The 12,907-nt window shown below is 36.6% G+C and overlaps 1 protein-coding gene across 1 annotated transcript in view; it reads right to left on the bottom strand.

Annotated features, from left to right (window-relative positions):
- ADGRV1 (adhesion G protein-coupled receptor V1) overlaps positions 1–12,907 on the bottom strand; it is a 543,203-nt gene that overhangs the window by 504,517 nt on the left and 25,779 nt on the right. Inside the window, exons 2-6 of the mRNA XM_070794032.1 lie at positions 8,972–9,156; positions 6,707–6,856; positions 5,466–5,561; positions 2,590–2,694; positions 979–1,092 (exon numbers count right to left, since the gene is read on the bottom strand). Coding sequence (XP_070650133.1) covers positions 979–1,092; positions 2,590–2,694; positions 5,466–5,561; positions 6,707–6,856; positions 8,972–9,156 — 650 coding nt within the window. The remainder of the gene's footprint in view (positions 1–978; positions 1,093–2,589; positions 2,695–5,465; positions 5,562–6,706; positions 6,857–8,971; positions 9,157–12,907) is intronic.

Raw genomic sequence — 12,907 nt, 5'->3', positions numbered from 1 at the left:
ATCACCTCACACAGTTAATTCTATGTATGTATGTGTGGAGAGAATGCCTAAGCCCTACTCTCAGTAACTCTGAAGTATAGAATACTATATTATTAACCATAGTCTTTCAAACTTACAATTAAAATGTGTATTAATCACTGCCCCCAAACTATAACCTGCTCAATGTTCCAGGTTCTAAAAACAAACGGGTTTTGCTAGCTTTCATAACCAGTGAGCTAGAGCTATCAGCGCTATTCAATATCTCACTTTTTCAAGAGAAATACTCTTTTCCAATAATGTCTTCTAATTCATCTTTTTTGGGATTTGTTGTGATTTCGTTTCATGATTTTTTTGTGGGAGGGTAGAGGGATAAATTCCCAGCTATCCCTTTTCTTCTGGTATTACTGCTAAGGTTATTGTATTAAAAGGCATGTTTTCTTTTGGTTAGCTCATAAGAAACATCCCTGTATATACTGTACAAATTCACTCTTTTCTAGCTATGTCATATATTTCAATCCTTGGTAGCTTCACTGTGAAATTGAAAATAACAAAAGCCTTCCTAGGAATGTGAACATTTAAAACATCCAAACAAATAAATATCAATTGCAACAGAATTTTCTTTCCTTTTATAGTAATACATTTATGCTGGGTAAGTAACACTATACCTTCTCAAAAGTGCAATGACTAGCAAAATCAATCACCAAGGTTTACAAAATGCTGAAATGCTTGTATTGAGTGTGGCTGTCAGTTACATTCAAGTTCATCGCCTTTCAGATATACAACTTAATGTGAATTAAATAAGGTAGATATTAACAAGATCTATTCCAAAATAGGCATTAACAGCTATGGCATATCTGGCTGCAGTACATGACCTTATATATGACTGTGCTCTTGAATAATTTCAAATACTGAACACAACTTAATACTTGACATAATACTCTCTAACATGACTATAATACAGAGAGCCCTTGTTCCTTTTAAGCATTTAACACATCCTACCTCATCATCAAGTACTGTCAAGTTATAAACTACTGTTGCTTTGCCTGCAGGAAAAGTGATATTTCCTTTAACTGGACTTAAATCTTCTTCAGGTGGATTTGGGCCACCCTCTACCTGCAAAAAAACATGGTGCCATCAATAAACACAAAACATTTCATTAGAGTAAGAAAGCATTACTGTGATATAAACTGGCAAACTTACTTTAAAATGTTTTGCAAGAAGAATGACACTAACCTGTATTAAGTCTGCCCTTTTAATTAATGGAGTCAAGGCCCATAATATAATTACAGATCTTGACTATAATTAAACTACAAGGGCTTCCCTGGGGGCTCAGCGAAGAAAGAATCTGCCTACAATGTGGGAGACCCAGGTTCAATCTCACTGTTCTTGCCTGGAGAATTCATTCTATGGACACAGAAGTCTGGTGGGCTACAGTCCATAGGGTCACAGAGAGTTGAACATGACTGAAGCAACTTAGCACACACGCAGATTAAACGACATGGTTTCTAAGAGTTTTCTCTTTTCTCAACGATAATATTAAGCCTGAGGAAAAAAATTATAAAAACTTTTTTCTTGAGCAGAATGCATTCAAAATTATTATATTCTCTGAAGTAATGGAATCAAATACCAGTTCTACCCTGGTGCTGTAACCTTGGATGAGGTATTTTTAACAACCCTGTGTGGCTGTTTCCCCATCTTTAAAATGAGGAAATAAGGTCCACTTACCAGGCTAGATGTAAATATTTAATAAAATCATATTCCTTTCAAAAAGTTTTATTAAGTACTCTGCGTCTGACCTCTTTTAGGTACTAAGGATATAGCAGAGAACAAAGCAAGCTTTCTACCCACCAGGACCTGACATTTAATGAAAGGGAACAAATGGAAGATAAATAAATGCGTGGCGGATGATGGTGAGGACTATGGAAAAAAACATTTTAAATGGCATGAGGGACACTGAGTCCTGGGAAGAGCTACAGTTCACGTGCAGCAATAATCAGTGTAAAGCACTTACACCAGGGCTGAGCGATGTTAAGTGCTCCACGAACGTTAGCTGTAATCATTTCAACAGAACAAAAGGCTCACGATTCGACAAAATAACTTCAGACATTCACAGAGAGTTGAAAACACTATAACCTGATGATGACTTATCATTTCTGCAGCCAATTTTTATCCAGTTTTTGGAATGCGACTGCTGTTACCATCATCCATTAAGTGTATTTTTTTAAATGGAGAATGTATATAGGGAAGACTACATATTAGATAATTTTATGTAAGCCTAAGGAACCCACGAGCATTTTAAAATTTTATATCCTTAAAGAGATCTGTCATAAATGTTCTATGAATTTTGTAGAATTATTGTTATTAATTTGTGGTTTATTATTATCCTGTATCTAAAATAATCTGTTGTGTTTCATGGAAGCATAGTATATTCCAAGCAGCAAGGAAAACAGTTTTATATTAAACATGAAGTTTACCAGGTGATGAAAGCATTCTATTTCATTTTCATTAAACAGCATATTTATTATACCAAGGACCTTGATTTTTTAAATTGCAGGGATCTAGTATGAGTTCTAAGCATTACCATTTAAAATGATTTCACAGTAAACTTACCTCAAAAGTCACAGTCACCATCCCATAGGTTCCTTTTTCTCTGATGAGAGTAAGAGGCACAGATTCATTTCTGCCTCTGGGTTCACTCACTGTGATTGAGAAAGGCTATTGGGAGAGCAAAGACCATCAGGTGCTGATCAACCAGAGGCAGGAGCTCGTACAAACTGTTACTACCTTAGAAATCCTAATTTTCCACAGACAAATCCATCTACTTTGTGCTCTCAAGAATGTGGGGTCTCCTCACCTTCACCAACTATAGCTAATAAGGCTTAGAAGGTTCAAATAATTGTATGAGGAGAACATAAAACTAGTCAGGCAAAAGATGGAGGTTCTTGCCCTGCTTCTGCCAACAACGAGCTGTTCTACTGAGGAATCTTAAAGGTTACCTAATTGAAAGGTGATGAATTCAAAGGCTCCCAGGGGCCCAGGAGGTCACAGGAATGAGTTGTGCCTCCAGACCCGGGCAGTTCACTGGGACTGTGGCTCAGCCTTGCTCTCAACCATGGTTTCTTCCTCATCAGTCAGCTTGCCACTGAAAACAGGTAGCTGCTAATGAGATCCAACCAGTCCATCCTAAAGGAGATCAGTCCTGGGTGTGCATTGGAAGGACTAATGCTGCTGGGAAGAACTGACTCATTTGAAAGGACCCTGATGTTAGGAAAGATTGAGGTCAGGAGGAGAAGGAGACGACAGAGAATGAGATGGTTGGATGGCATCACCAACTCAATGGACATGGGTTTAGGTGGACTCTGGGAGTTGGTGGTGGACAGGGAGGCCTGGCGTGCTACGGTTCATGGGGTCGCAAAGAGTTGGACACAACTGAGTGACTGAACTGAACTGAATGAATTTTTTCAAGACATGATTACTGAGGAGAAGCAAGAGCCAGGACTTCAAGTGTTGGAAAGTGTTGGCATGGCCGGTTGAAACTCAGGGTAGAAGAGGTGAGTGGCCAGGTATAGGCCAGCCAAGGCAGCAGGTGACCCCTAGGTCTCAGTATCCCCATCCATCACCAGGGGTAGGAATGCCTGTCTCAAAGGGTTCTGATGAGGTTGCAATGAGATAATTCATGCCTAAGTGCTTATCCTAGTCCAGGACACGCAGTGAAGGCCAGCAAAGGTTGGCTATAATTATTATCACCATCTCCGTCACCTTCATCATCGATACAATCATCATCCAGTCTGGAAACCAAAGTCAGACTAGGTACTTTAGGAAACCAAAGTACTGACTGCAAGCTCATCAGTTACTTAGTTCAATTTTAATCACAGAGGGCAGGTACCCAGGCAGAAACTGCTGGGCAGCCATGAGACCACAACAGTTGGGAACTTGGGACAATGCTAGAGACCGGGATTCATTCTGATGTTAAACTAACCAGTATGAGGTTGGGGATAAAGAGTTGGGAGTGAGTTTTGTAAAGGCAGTGGGGAGAAAAATCAAGCAATTAAGGGAGCCTGGTTCATAATTAACTAATAATTCCCTATCATTCAAAAAGAAGTGATTTGATTAATTAACTTTTGTAAATGCTATAATAAGGGAGGTTACAAAATGTCTACTACATTGGCATGATCCACATATCCTTTTTAATAAGGATACTGCAACTCTAAAGATCATGTTATCTATAGCTCACCTTGTTTCAAAGACAATTTAAGGTGCTAGGAAAATGACATACATCAATTGAAGGAGTTACCCAAATTGGAATATAGATAACAAGATGGGAGGGTCACATCATCTTTTAGTAATGATAATCAGTAGCATATTCAAAAGACTCTAAAAACCAGGAACCTTATTGTAGACTAAAATGTAGTTGCAATATATCATTCCACTTAACACAAATTCTGTTTTTATTTCGGAGCTGAATACGATTTTTATCAGGGAGGGATTCTAAAGACAAAACCCTCTGAACATAGGACTAACCAGGGGCACATGAATTTAGTGATAAGGGAGGGAAAAAAATGAACTTTTGAGCAAAACTAAGAGGGATGACATGGAGCTTTAACCTTCAAGAAATACTAATTAATAGGAAAATCTCCAAGTAGAGAATAATTATAGAATTTTTAAGAGCTATAATGTCTGCTATTCAATTTAAGCTTACTATAGGGTTTGTTTTTTTTTTTCAGTGATCTTTCAATGTATTTCTCTTGTCTCGAATCACTCCAAACTTTCAGAGGAGGCTAACAGACAATGCTTTTTTTAAGTGGCAGTTGGGGATATCAAGCAAAAGGAACTGAGTTACAACATCTGTTATAGACTGACTGTCCGTGCCTCCTCAAAATTCATGTTCATATCCTAACCTCCAATGTGATGTTATTGGAAGCTGGGGCCTTTGGGAGGGGAGTAGGTCATGAAGGCAGAACTGTTATGAATGAGACTAGTATTTTTATAAAAGAGACACCCAAGAGTTCTCTTGCCCCTTCTACCACATGGAAACACAGCAAAAAGAGAACTGCCTATGAACCAGAAGGGCCCACACCAAACCCCAAATCTGCTGATGCCCAGATTTTGGACTTGTCAGCCTCTGTAACTGTAAGAAATAAATTTCTGTTGTTATTAAACCACCCAGTCTATGTACTAATACTCTTTATAGCAGATTGAACTAAGACAACATCCAAGTTAGAGAACAAATGAAGCAGGCGGAATGATCAGCAGAAAGAGATTAGGGCGAGAGATGACCATGATTGTACAGGCCTCCTCACTTCTAAGTAATCTTAGATAAAACAGAAGGACAGTCTACAGAATGTGGAATATGGATGAATTGAGCAAATCTTATGTACACATACAGGATGTTTACACAGGATGATACTAGGTAACATAAAAAGCTATCCAAAAATTTAATAAACTATTATCCAGCAATCACAAGATAAATAAAATTATAACCATACCATATTAAAGGAAATAATCCCAAATGCATTGTCATTTGATAATATTGTCACAGTAACAGTCCTGGGCCATCCAAGCTTCACGTTTGCTGAAGGTTTCTAAAACAAAAGCCAAAAAATAAATTAACCCATTAAACAAGAGTAAAACAATTATTTTAATAGCATTTCAGTCTTTAAGTAATCATTCAGAAAATGAATTAAAATACAAGTATGTGACTAAGATAATATATTCAAACTAAGTCAACATGGTGAAGTCCCAAAAAAGAACTCTTCAAAAGAGTTTTTAAAACCATTAATCATGTTAAAATATAAATTTTTGTAATTCTAAATCATTACTGGCTAGTAATATATTCTAATTACTTAAATTTCATGACTAATATTGAGTTGGCCAAAAAGTTCTTTCAGGTTTTTCTGTGACACAATATAACAGAGAATTAAGTGACTATGAAATTGGGTTCAAACATGACTCTTTTCTTATACTATAGAAGGTGCTAGAACTTAAAGAATTAGTTTTTCTATCAGTTGTAGAGTCAAAATAAAGTTAAAACAGTACAACAGTTTTTCTAATAAGTATGGGAAGAGTGTGCTACAACATTTTTATTGATATTTAATAGCACCATAAAGGATTATGAGAAAAGTTTTTTACAAAAGCAAAACGTGATTGCTTCCAGTACCAATTTCATAAAAATCTTAATCATACCAACACAATTCTTCTAAAAAAAAAAAACTTGTAATCCACTGGAGAAAAATTAACTAGAGCAGTGTTAGCCATCATTGCCTCAACCTAACAGATCAGGTCATAAAGGACGATTAAACCTGAGGCTGGTCAAGCGTTTTTCCCAGGGTCACTCCAAAGTTCTTCTAAGCACAGGGCCCCCACTTCCAGGCCTGCTTTTGTAGCCCTCTCCTTGGAGCTCAGAAGTCACGGTCATTCTTTGTGCAGCTGGTAGCAGGGGAGGGACCAGAGAGAAACGGGCCAAAGGGACGACGAGCTTTCCCTGAGCATCTGTCACGGCAATTCCCAAATAAAGCTGCGTTAATCCAAAAACTAGCTGCAGAATCTTCTACACAAGATTGTCTGAGGAATAACCAGACCATGGAATTGCCAACGAGACTGTCAGTTCTGGCTTCTATGAAAACCACCACCAAGCACTTAAATTGGCTTATCTCTACAGAAACTGATTCTTAAGTGTTGTAAGATTTTTATAAGTTTAAGCTTTAACAGGGGGGAAAAAAGGACTTACCTGTAAAGTTAAGTGAAAAATGAAAGTTTCATCCGGCTCGGGAAAATCGTCATCACACACTGCTATGTACACTGTCCTACTGGTTTCTCCAAAGGGTATAAAAGTTGCAGCGTATGTGTCAAAAAAGTCCCCAGTGTCATCTCCATACAGCTATCAAATGCAAAAAATAGACAGTTCTTACATAACATAGAGTTAGGACAAGCAGAATTGATGCTAAATACAGCAACCAACAGAAAAAAAAAAAAAACAAAACATGAACCACCCAATGACACTGAAGTTTATAAATAGGATGTACAAAAACTAAACAAATATCTAACAACTGATAAAAATCACCTTTCAAAAGCATTATAAAAAGAAATGATTCTACATAAAAACATTTGTTTATTCTCTTGAAGGTAAAGGGATAATTTCATAGAAAAGTAATAATCACATAGGAAAACAATGATGTGAATTTTTTTTTCTCCACTCTTGATTGATTTGATGTGGATTACAGCAAACCTAACAAGAAGATCAACTGTAGCTAAAACTCTCCCGAAGAAGATGTGTAAGTAGCCTGCCAAAAGACATCAGGAAAAAAATTGGGTTTAATGAAACTACTCCTTCCAAAACTTTCAACTTGAAGCTTTATTTATATTCTCCCACAGCACCAATAAAGACTCGATTTTCAGTATACCAAATTTATTAGTCATTATAAACTTTTCCTCAGAACTTTTTAAGACCTCATTCTGTAATGTCAGCATTGCTAAGATTCTCAAAGGAGCAATAATTATGAAATTATAAAGCAGCAACTTCTTGTGAAAATCCAAATGAGATGTTTTTCTGCCAAAGAATACAAAAATGAGTAACTTAGCTACTAGAAAAAAATCATGATTGAATATAAATAAAAAATGAAGGATGTATGGGGATATTATAGTCAATGTCTAGTTCTCATTTACAAAAATAAAGTTAGTTTTAAACACTTGAGAAATCCAAGTAAGTTGTTAAGGGTGTTAAAAAACTTGTATTCATACCTTAATAAAAAAGTTGGCACAGTCTTTCAAAAGTGTTAAATATCAAAAGACATGGATACAAAGAGAAAATCATGGTCCTATAACCCCCAAATCATTTAACAATCCAAAATATGCAGAAATTGGTATGTATGTGTACACGTTCATCACAGCAATATTTACAACAGCAAAAACTGGAAGCAACCTCAATGAAAAACTGTTGAGAAATGACTGGGAAATGATGCCACCATCAAGAAAAGTTGTGAATATGACAGAGCGATCTGAAAAAGTTATCAGGATATGATCAAAATTATATGTAAAAGGCTATAAAATATAATAAACTAAAAATATATAAATATATAATCAAACTAAAAATAAATTCAAATAAATACAAACATGTCATAAATTAAAAACCAAAAGCAATGCACAAAATTATATTATTGGGGTTCTTAGTTTTTCTTGTCTCTTTTTACAGTGTTTCCCAATTTGACGATTTAACCTATCGCTTAAAAAAACTTAAAAAAAAAAAATTCCAAGTAGTTTGGGCCTCAAATATATCAATGTCCTTAGTGTTCATATGACATGATTTTCTGGTTAAATACAAACGCAGATACGTGTACATACAACCCATCTACTAACTAAAGTGTGTGCAAGATAGAGCAATATTCTATCAAATTTCTATTTCTCACTTCTACTTACTGTACTTAATTTCTCCCAAAAGAGGAGCTCTCTAACATAAAGGTTTTTTTTAATTGCCATTCCTCTACATTTAAAATTTCATATATTTTTCTCTAAGTCACCCGATTCTAAGCAATAAATCCAAGCAGAGAATAACTAGAATCCAAGTTATCCCAAAAAAAATTTATTTAGAAATACTGATATTTTTGGTTTATATTTGTTTTAAATATATTAGCATATTATGTTAGCATATATTAAATATCTTAATATATGTAATTTTAATATATTTAATTTATAATAATAAATATATTAGTATATAAATATATTAATATATGCTAATATTGGCATATATTAAATATAATAAGCATATTAACATTTTTAAATAATCAGTCTATATTTTTAAAATACTATTACTGTCAAATACACATGCTACCTTAGATCACTCTATAAACCTCCAAGACATATAAAAAGAATGAACAGTTTATCTGCAAATTATTTATCATAATGGAACTACTCAGAATCTCAAACAGTTAAAGACATTCTGATCACTACGACATTTCCTACCTATTTCTGTAAAAATAGAACTACTGTCATCTCTTACCGATACAATCGCAGTAACATTTGCTGGGTCTCCTATCCTTTCAACAACAAGACGAATAACTGTTGTACTTGTTTCATTAACTACAAATTCTGTTTGTCCGGCAAATCTGATTTCTGTTTCTCCAAACACAAAAGGGATGAATAAAGCTGAAAGAAGATTTACTAATAAAGATGCAGAGGGCATCCCTATAGAGAAAAAAAAGAAAAAGATTTTGTTTACAAAATATATCCAATATATTTTCATTAGGGTGCATTGTCTACAGATATAAACACAGAGTGAAGAGCTACTAAGCAATAAGACATAAAGATGTATCAAATATTAAGCTATCCAATTCAAATGTGTGGCCACAGAAATAAGTCAAAAATGACAATACTCTTCTGTGGTACTGTCTACTATTCATAAGTACTTTTTTTTCCTTTAACTTGCATATTAACATAATAGTAATAACTTGCCTTACACTTATTTATCAAATTTAGTTTATTAAATGTCCCTCCAATTTATTCTAAGAAAAACCTAAGCAGCAACATGTGAACTGAATTAAAGCCCATCTTCCCCCAAATCAAACTGTAAAAGACAAGCAAAAACTAAAATTATCAAAAGGACTGATAATCTTAATGTGACATTCTCTATTTGACAATTATACAAGTATCAATATGAGCAAAACTCTTGGAACGGTCACACAAGGCAGTGAGTGAGAGCCAAAGTTTATTTCTTGGTCATATCTACTTTTCCCATAGTTTTGTCTTGAGAATGCTTTTTAAAATTTTTCAGTTATTGCAAGGAAATGCTAATCCTTTGAAAGAACACCTAAGTTTCTAATGGGACTTAAATTTCTCCCATTGTACTAGCTAAAATACTAGTATCACTTCTTAGAAAATGCCCATGCTTCTTTAAAACTAAGCAAGTTTGGCAAAGCATTTACTTTCTTTCCCATAACCTTTATTGTTTTCTTCTTTGTACAATGTGTGTGTTTATGAGATGCCAATATTGTTCCTACTTTCAGCTCTGTGTGATTCAAGTGTTTTCAAAAGCACAACAGCACAGGGGCCTCTTGAAAGAGCTGATGTTTTGTGATGCAGATGTATCTCTAAAAATGTAAGCAATTTATCTCACGGATCATTAAGATTCCAAAGGATTATGTGAGCAGCCACCCGAACATAACAAGTTCATGGCTTTTAAAAAAGTTGCATTACGTACTCTATGAACCAAAATGCTTCCTATTAATCTTTACCTTGGTCAAGAAGTAATAAAATTTTCATGTAGCTGCCTTTGCCACATGGCTACACAAGGCTTCATATTTAGGAACCACCAGATACACATGTTCTTAATGTACTTTAGGGTTAAAAGGCAAACTACTCAGTGGAATATATGCAAACAAGGCAGTCTGGGATTGTCTCACATGTGTGAGGCTGCAAAATCTGTAGACAGGGACGCAGAGTTCAGATAAGAGTCCAGGAAAGAGATATAGACCTTAGGGGAAGCACACTGATTGAAACCGCCCACCCTGGCCAGGCCCTTTAATAACCATTCGCGTGAGTTATTTTATGACAAAAGATCCTGGTAAGGAATACGCAACTAATAAGCTACCACCAACCGGAAGAATTTGGGAAAGGTCAAAAGGAGATACCGTGTGTCCATCCACTTTCCAGAATCCCTCTCGCTAGCATCCATCTTGGCTGGGCGATGCGTGTGCCACCAGGAAAGACTCTGAATTAGAATGATGGGCCAAAGACAACCCAGAAACCAATCCCATCACCATAAAACCCGAGACTGCGAGCCACACGGCAGAGCAGTTCTCCTGGGTTCCCTTACCCTGCTGCTCTCCACCCGGGTGCCCTTTCCCAATAAAATCTCTTGCTTTGTCAGCACATGTGTCTCCTCGGACAATTAATTTCCAAGTGTTAGACAAGAGCCCAGTTTCGGGCCCTGGAAGGGATCCCCCTTCCTCCAACAGACCAACGGGCACAGATATTCCGGACATTTTTAACACCTGTGCCTTCTCTCCTAGAAAGCCTGCCATGGGGCTAAGGGACTTGGGAGAAGAAATAAGATAGTAGATAGTTCTTTCTCATCAACTGCAATCTCTTCCCTGACTTCTAAGCCAGGAGTGTGCACTGGGAAAGCCTAGGTGAGGCGGGAAACTGGGCGTGCTGGGCTAAACCAGAGACAAATGAAGATCTGTGGAATTCTAAAGCCAGAATAATTTTACATCTCACTTATGACAAACAGGGGGAAAGAAAGAAACTAGGGACAAGAAAGAGGATGCTGAGTGAAGGGGGTATGGAGGTAGCAACCCAGGCCCTGGATGTGGAAGAAAAAGACAACTTTGGTCTGTTGTGATTTTGAAAGAAAACGCAATTGCTTGAACCTGAGATGTGACAGAACCTTAAGCTGAAATAAGACGACACCTGCAGTTCTAAGTGAGAAAGAGTGAGACTGAGTCATAGCGTGAAAAGGATGAATAACTTGTGATCTGTCACGTTCAACAATCAATGCCTACCTGGGAAGTGTGAGGGATGTGTCTTAGAGGAGACAAAATAAACCACATTTGTAGCTTTAAGTTAATTACTAAATTTTTCAATGCAATCCACTTGAACTTACTGCAGACTTTCCATATTTTTTTAACATTATTAAACAGTTTTTAAGATTTTTTTTATGTGGACCATTTTTAAAGTCTTTATTGAATTTGTTACAACATGACTTCTGTTTTATGCTTTGGTTTTTTGTTTTTTTTTTTTTGGCTGCGAGGCACGTGGGATCTGAGCTCCACAACCAGGGATTGAACCTGCACTCCCTTCACTGGAAGACAAAGTCTTAACCACTAGACCATGAGGGAAGCCTGTGGTAAGATTCCATATATCCTGAAGAAAAAGTTTAAGACCTATAGAAAGTAATCACAACAGCAAATGCTTAGTGTTGTTCTAGGTACTTTACACACAGTAACACATTTAAATCTTTACAACATCTCTGTGAAGGCGTCAGTATTATTAACCCCATTTCATAGCTCAGGGAACTAAGGCACAGATATTAGTTAACACACGCAGTATCCCTTGGCTAAGTAAGTGGCTGGCAAGATTTGAACCCAGTTCACCTCCAGACCCCCTACCCATAACCACATGAGACTGTCTACTACCTGTCATTCCTACAAACCACACATCTCTGTCTTCAATAATATGGAGGTCATTTATGCTACACATTTCCAAGCATGCTACTATTTTAAACTTACACACAATAATCAAAACCACCATCAGTTCAATTCAGTCACTCAGTCATGTCCAACTGCAACCCCATGGACTGTAGCACGCCAGGCTTCCCTGTCCATCACCAACTCCCGGAGTTTGCTCAAACTCATGTCCATCGAGTCGGTGATGCCATCCAACCATCTCATCCTCTGTCATCCCCTTCTCCTCCTGCCTTCAATCTTCCCCAGCATCAGGGTCTTTTCTGATGAGTCGGCTCTTCGAATCAGGTGGCCAAAATGTTGGAGCTTCAGCTTCAGCATCAGTCCTTCCAATGAATATTCAGGACTGATTTTCATAAAACTGTATAATTATGAGTCTCCTAAAAGTTTGCACCTTATTATTCTGATAAACAGTACATTTGCTTAACTGAAACTATGATTCTCTTGACTATTTGAAATATTTAACAACATCTTTTAATGCCAGGGCCAATGAGCTCAAATGATGCATTCTTTCAATCTCCCACGCAATTAGATGCTGTGGTTAAGTCACTAAATTCATTTTGGATTGGCGCACATCAGTGAGTTTTGAGATTATGCAAAATGAACAAACAAAGCATGATTGGAAATGCCTCAAATTCTGTGACATCACTGATAACTGAATCGCTTCTGCTTTCATCTTTTCAACTTGTAAGAAAAGTTTTTGAAGCAAAGCTGGCATTCAATGGAAGTTAAGATGATGCAGAAAAAGCTTTGAA

This window comes from Bos indicus, chromosome 7, assembly GCF_029378745.1.
Source record: "Bos indicus isolate NIAB-ARS_2022 breed Sahiwal x Tharparkar chromosome 7, NIAB-ARS_B.indTharparkar_mat_pri_1.0, whole genome shotgun sequence".
Classification (NCBI taxonomy): domain Eukaryota; kingdom Metazoa; phylum Chordata; class Mammalia; order Artiodactyla; family Bovidae; genus Bos; species Bos indicus.
The sequence above is the reverse complement of the archived record's forward strand: the minus strand, read 5'-3'. Positions and strand labels throughout refer to the sequence as shown.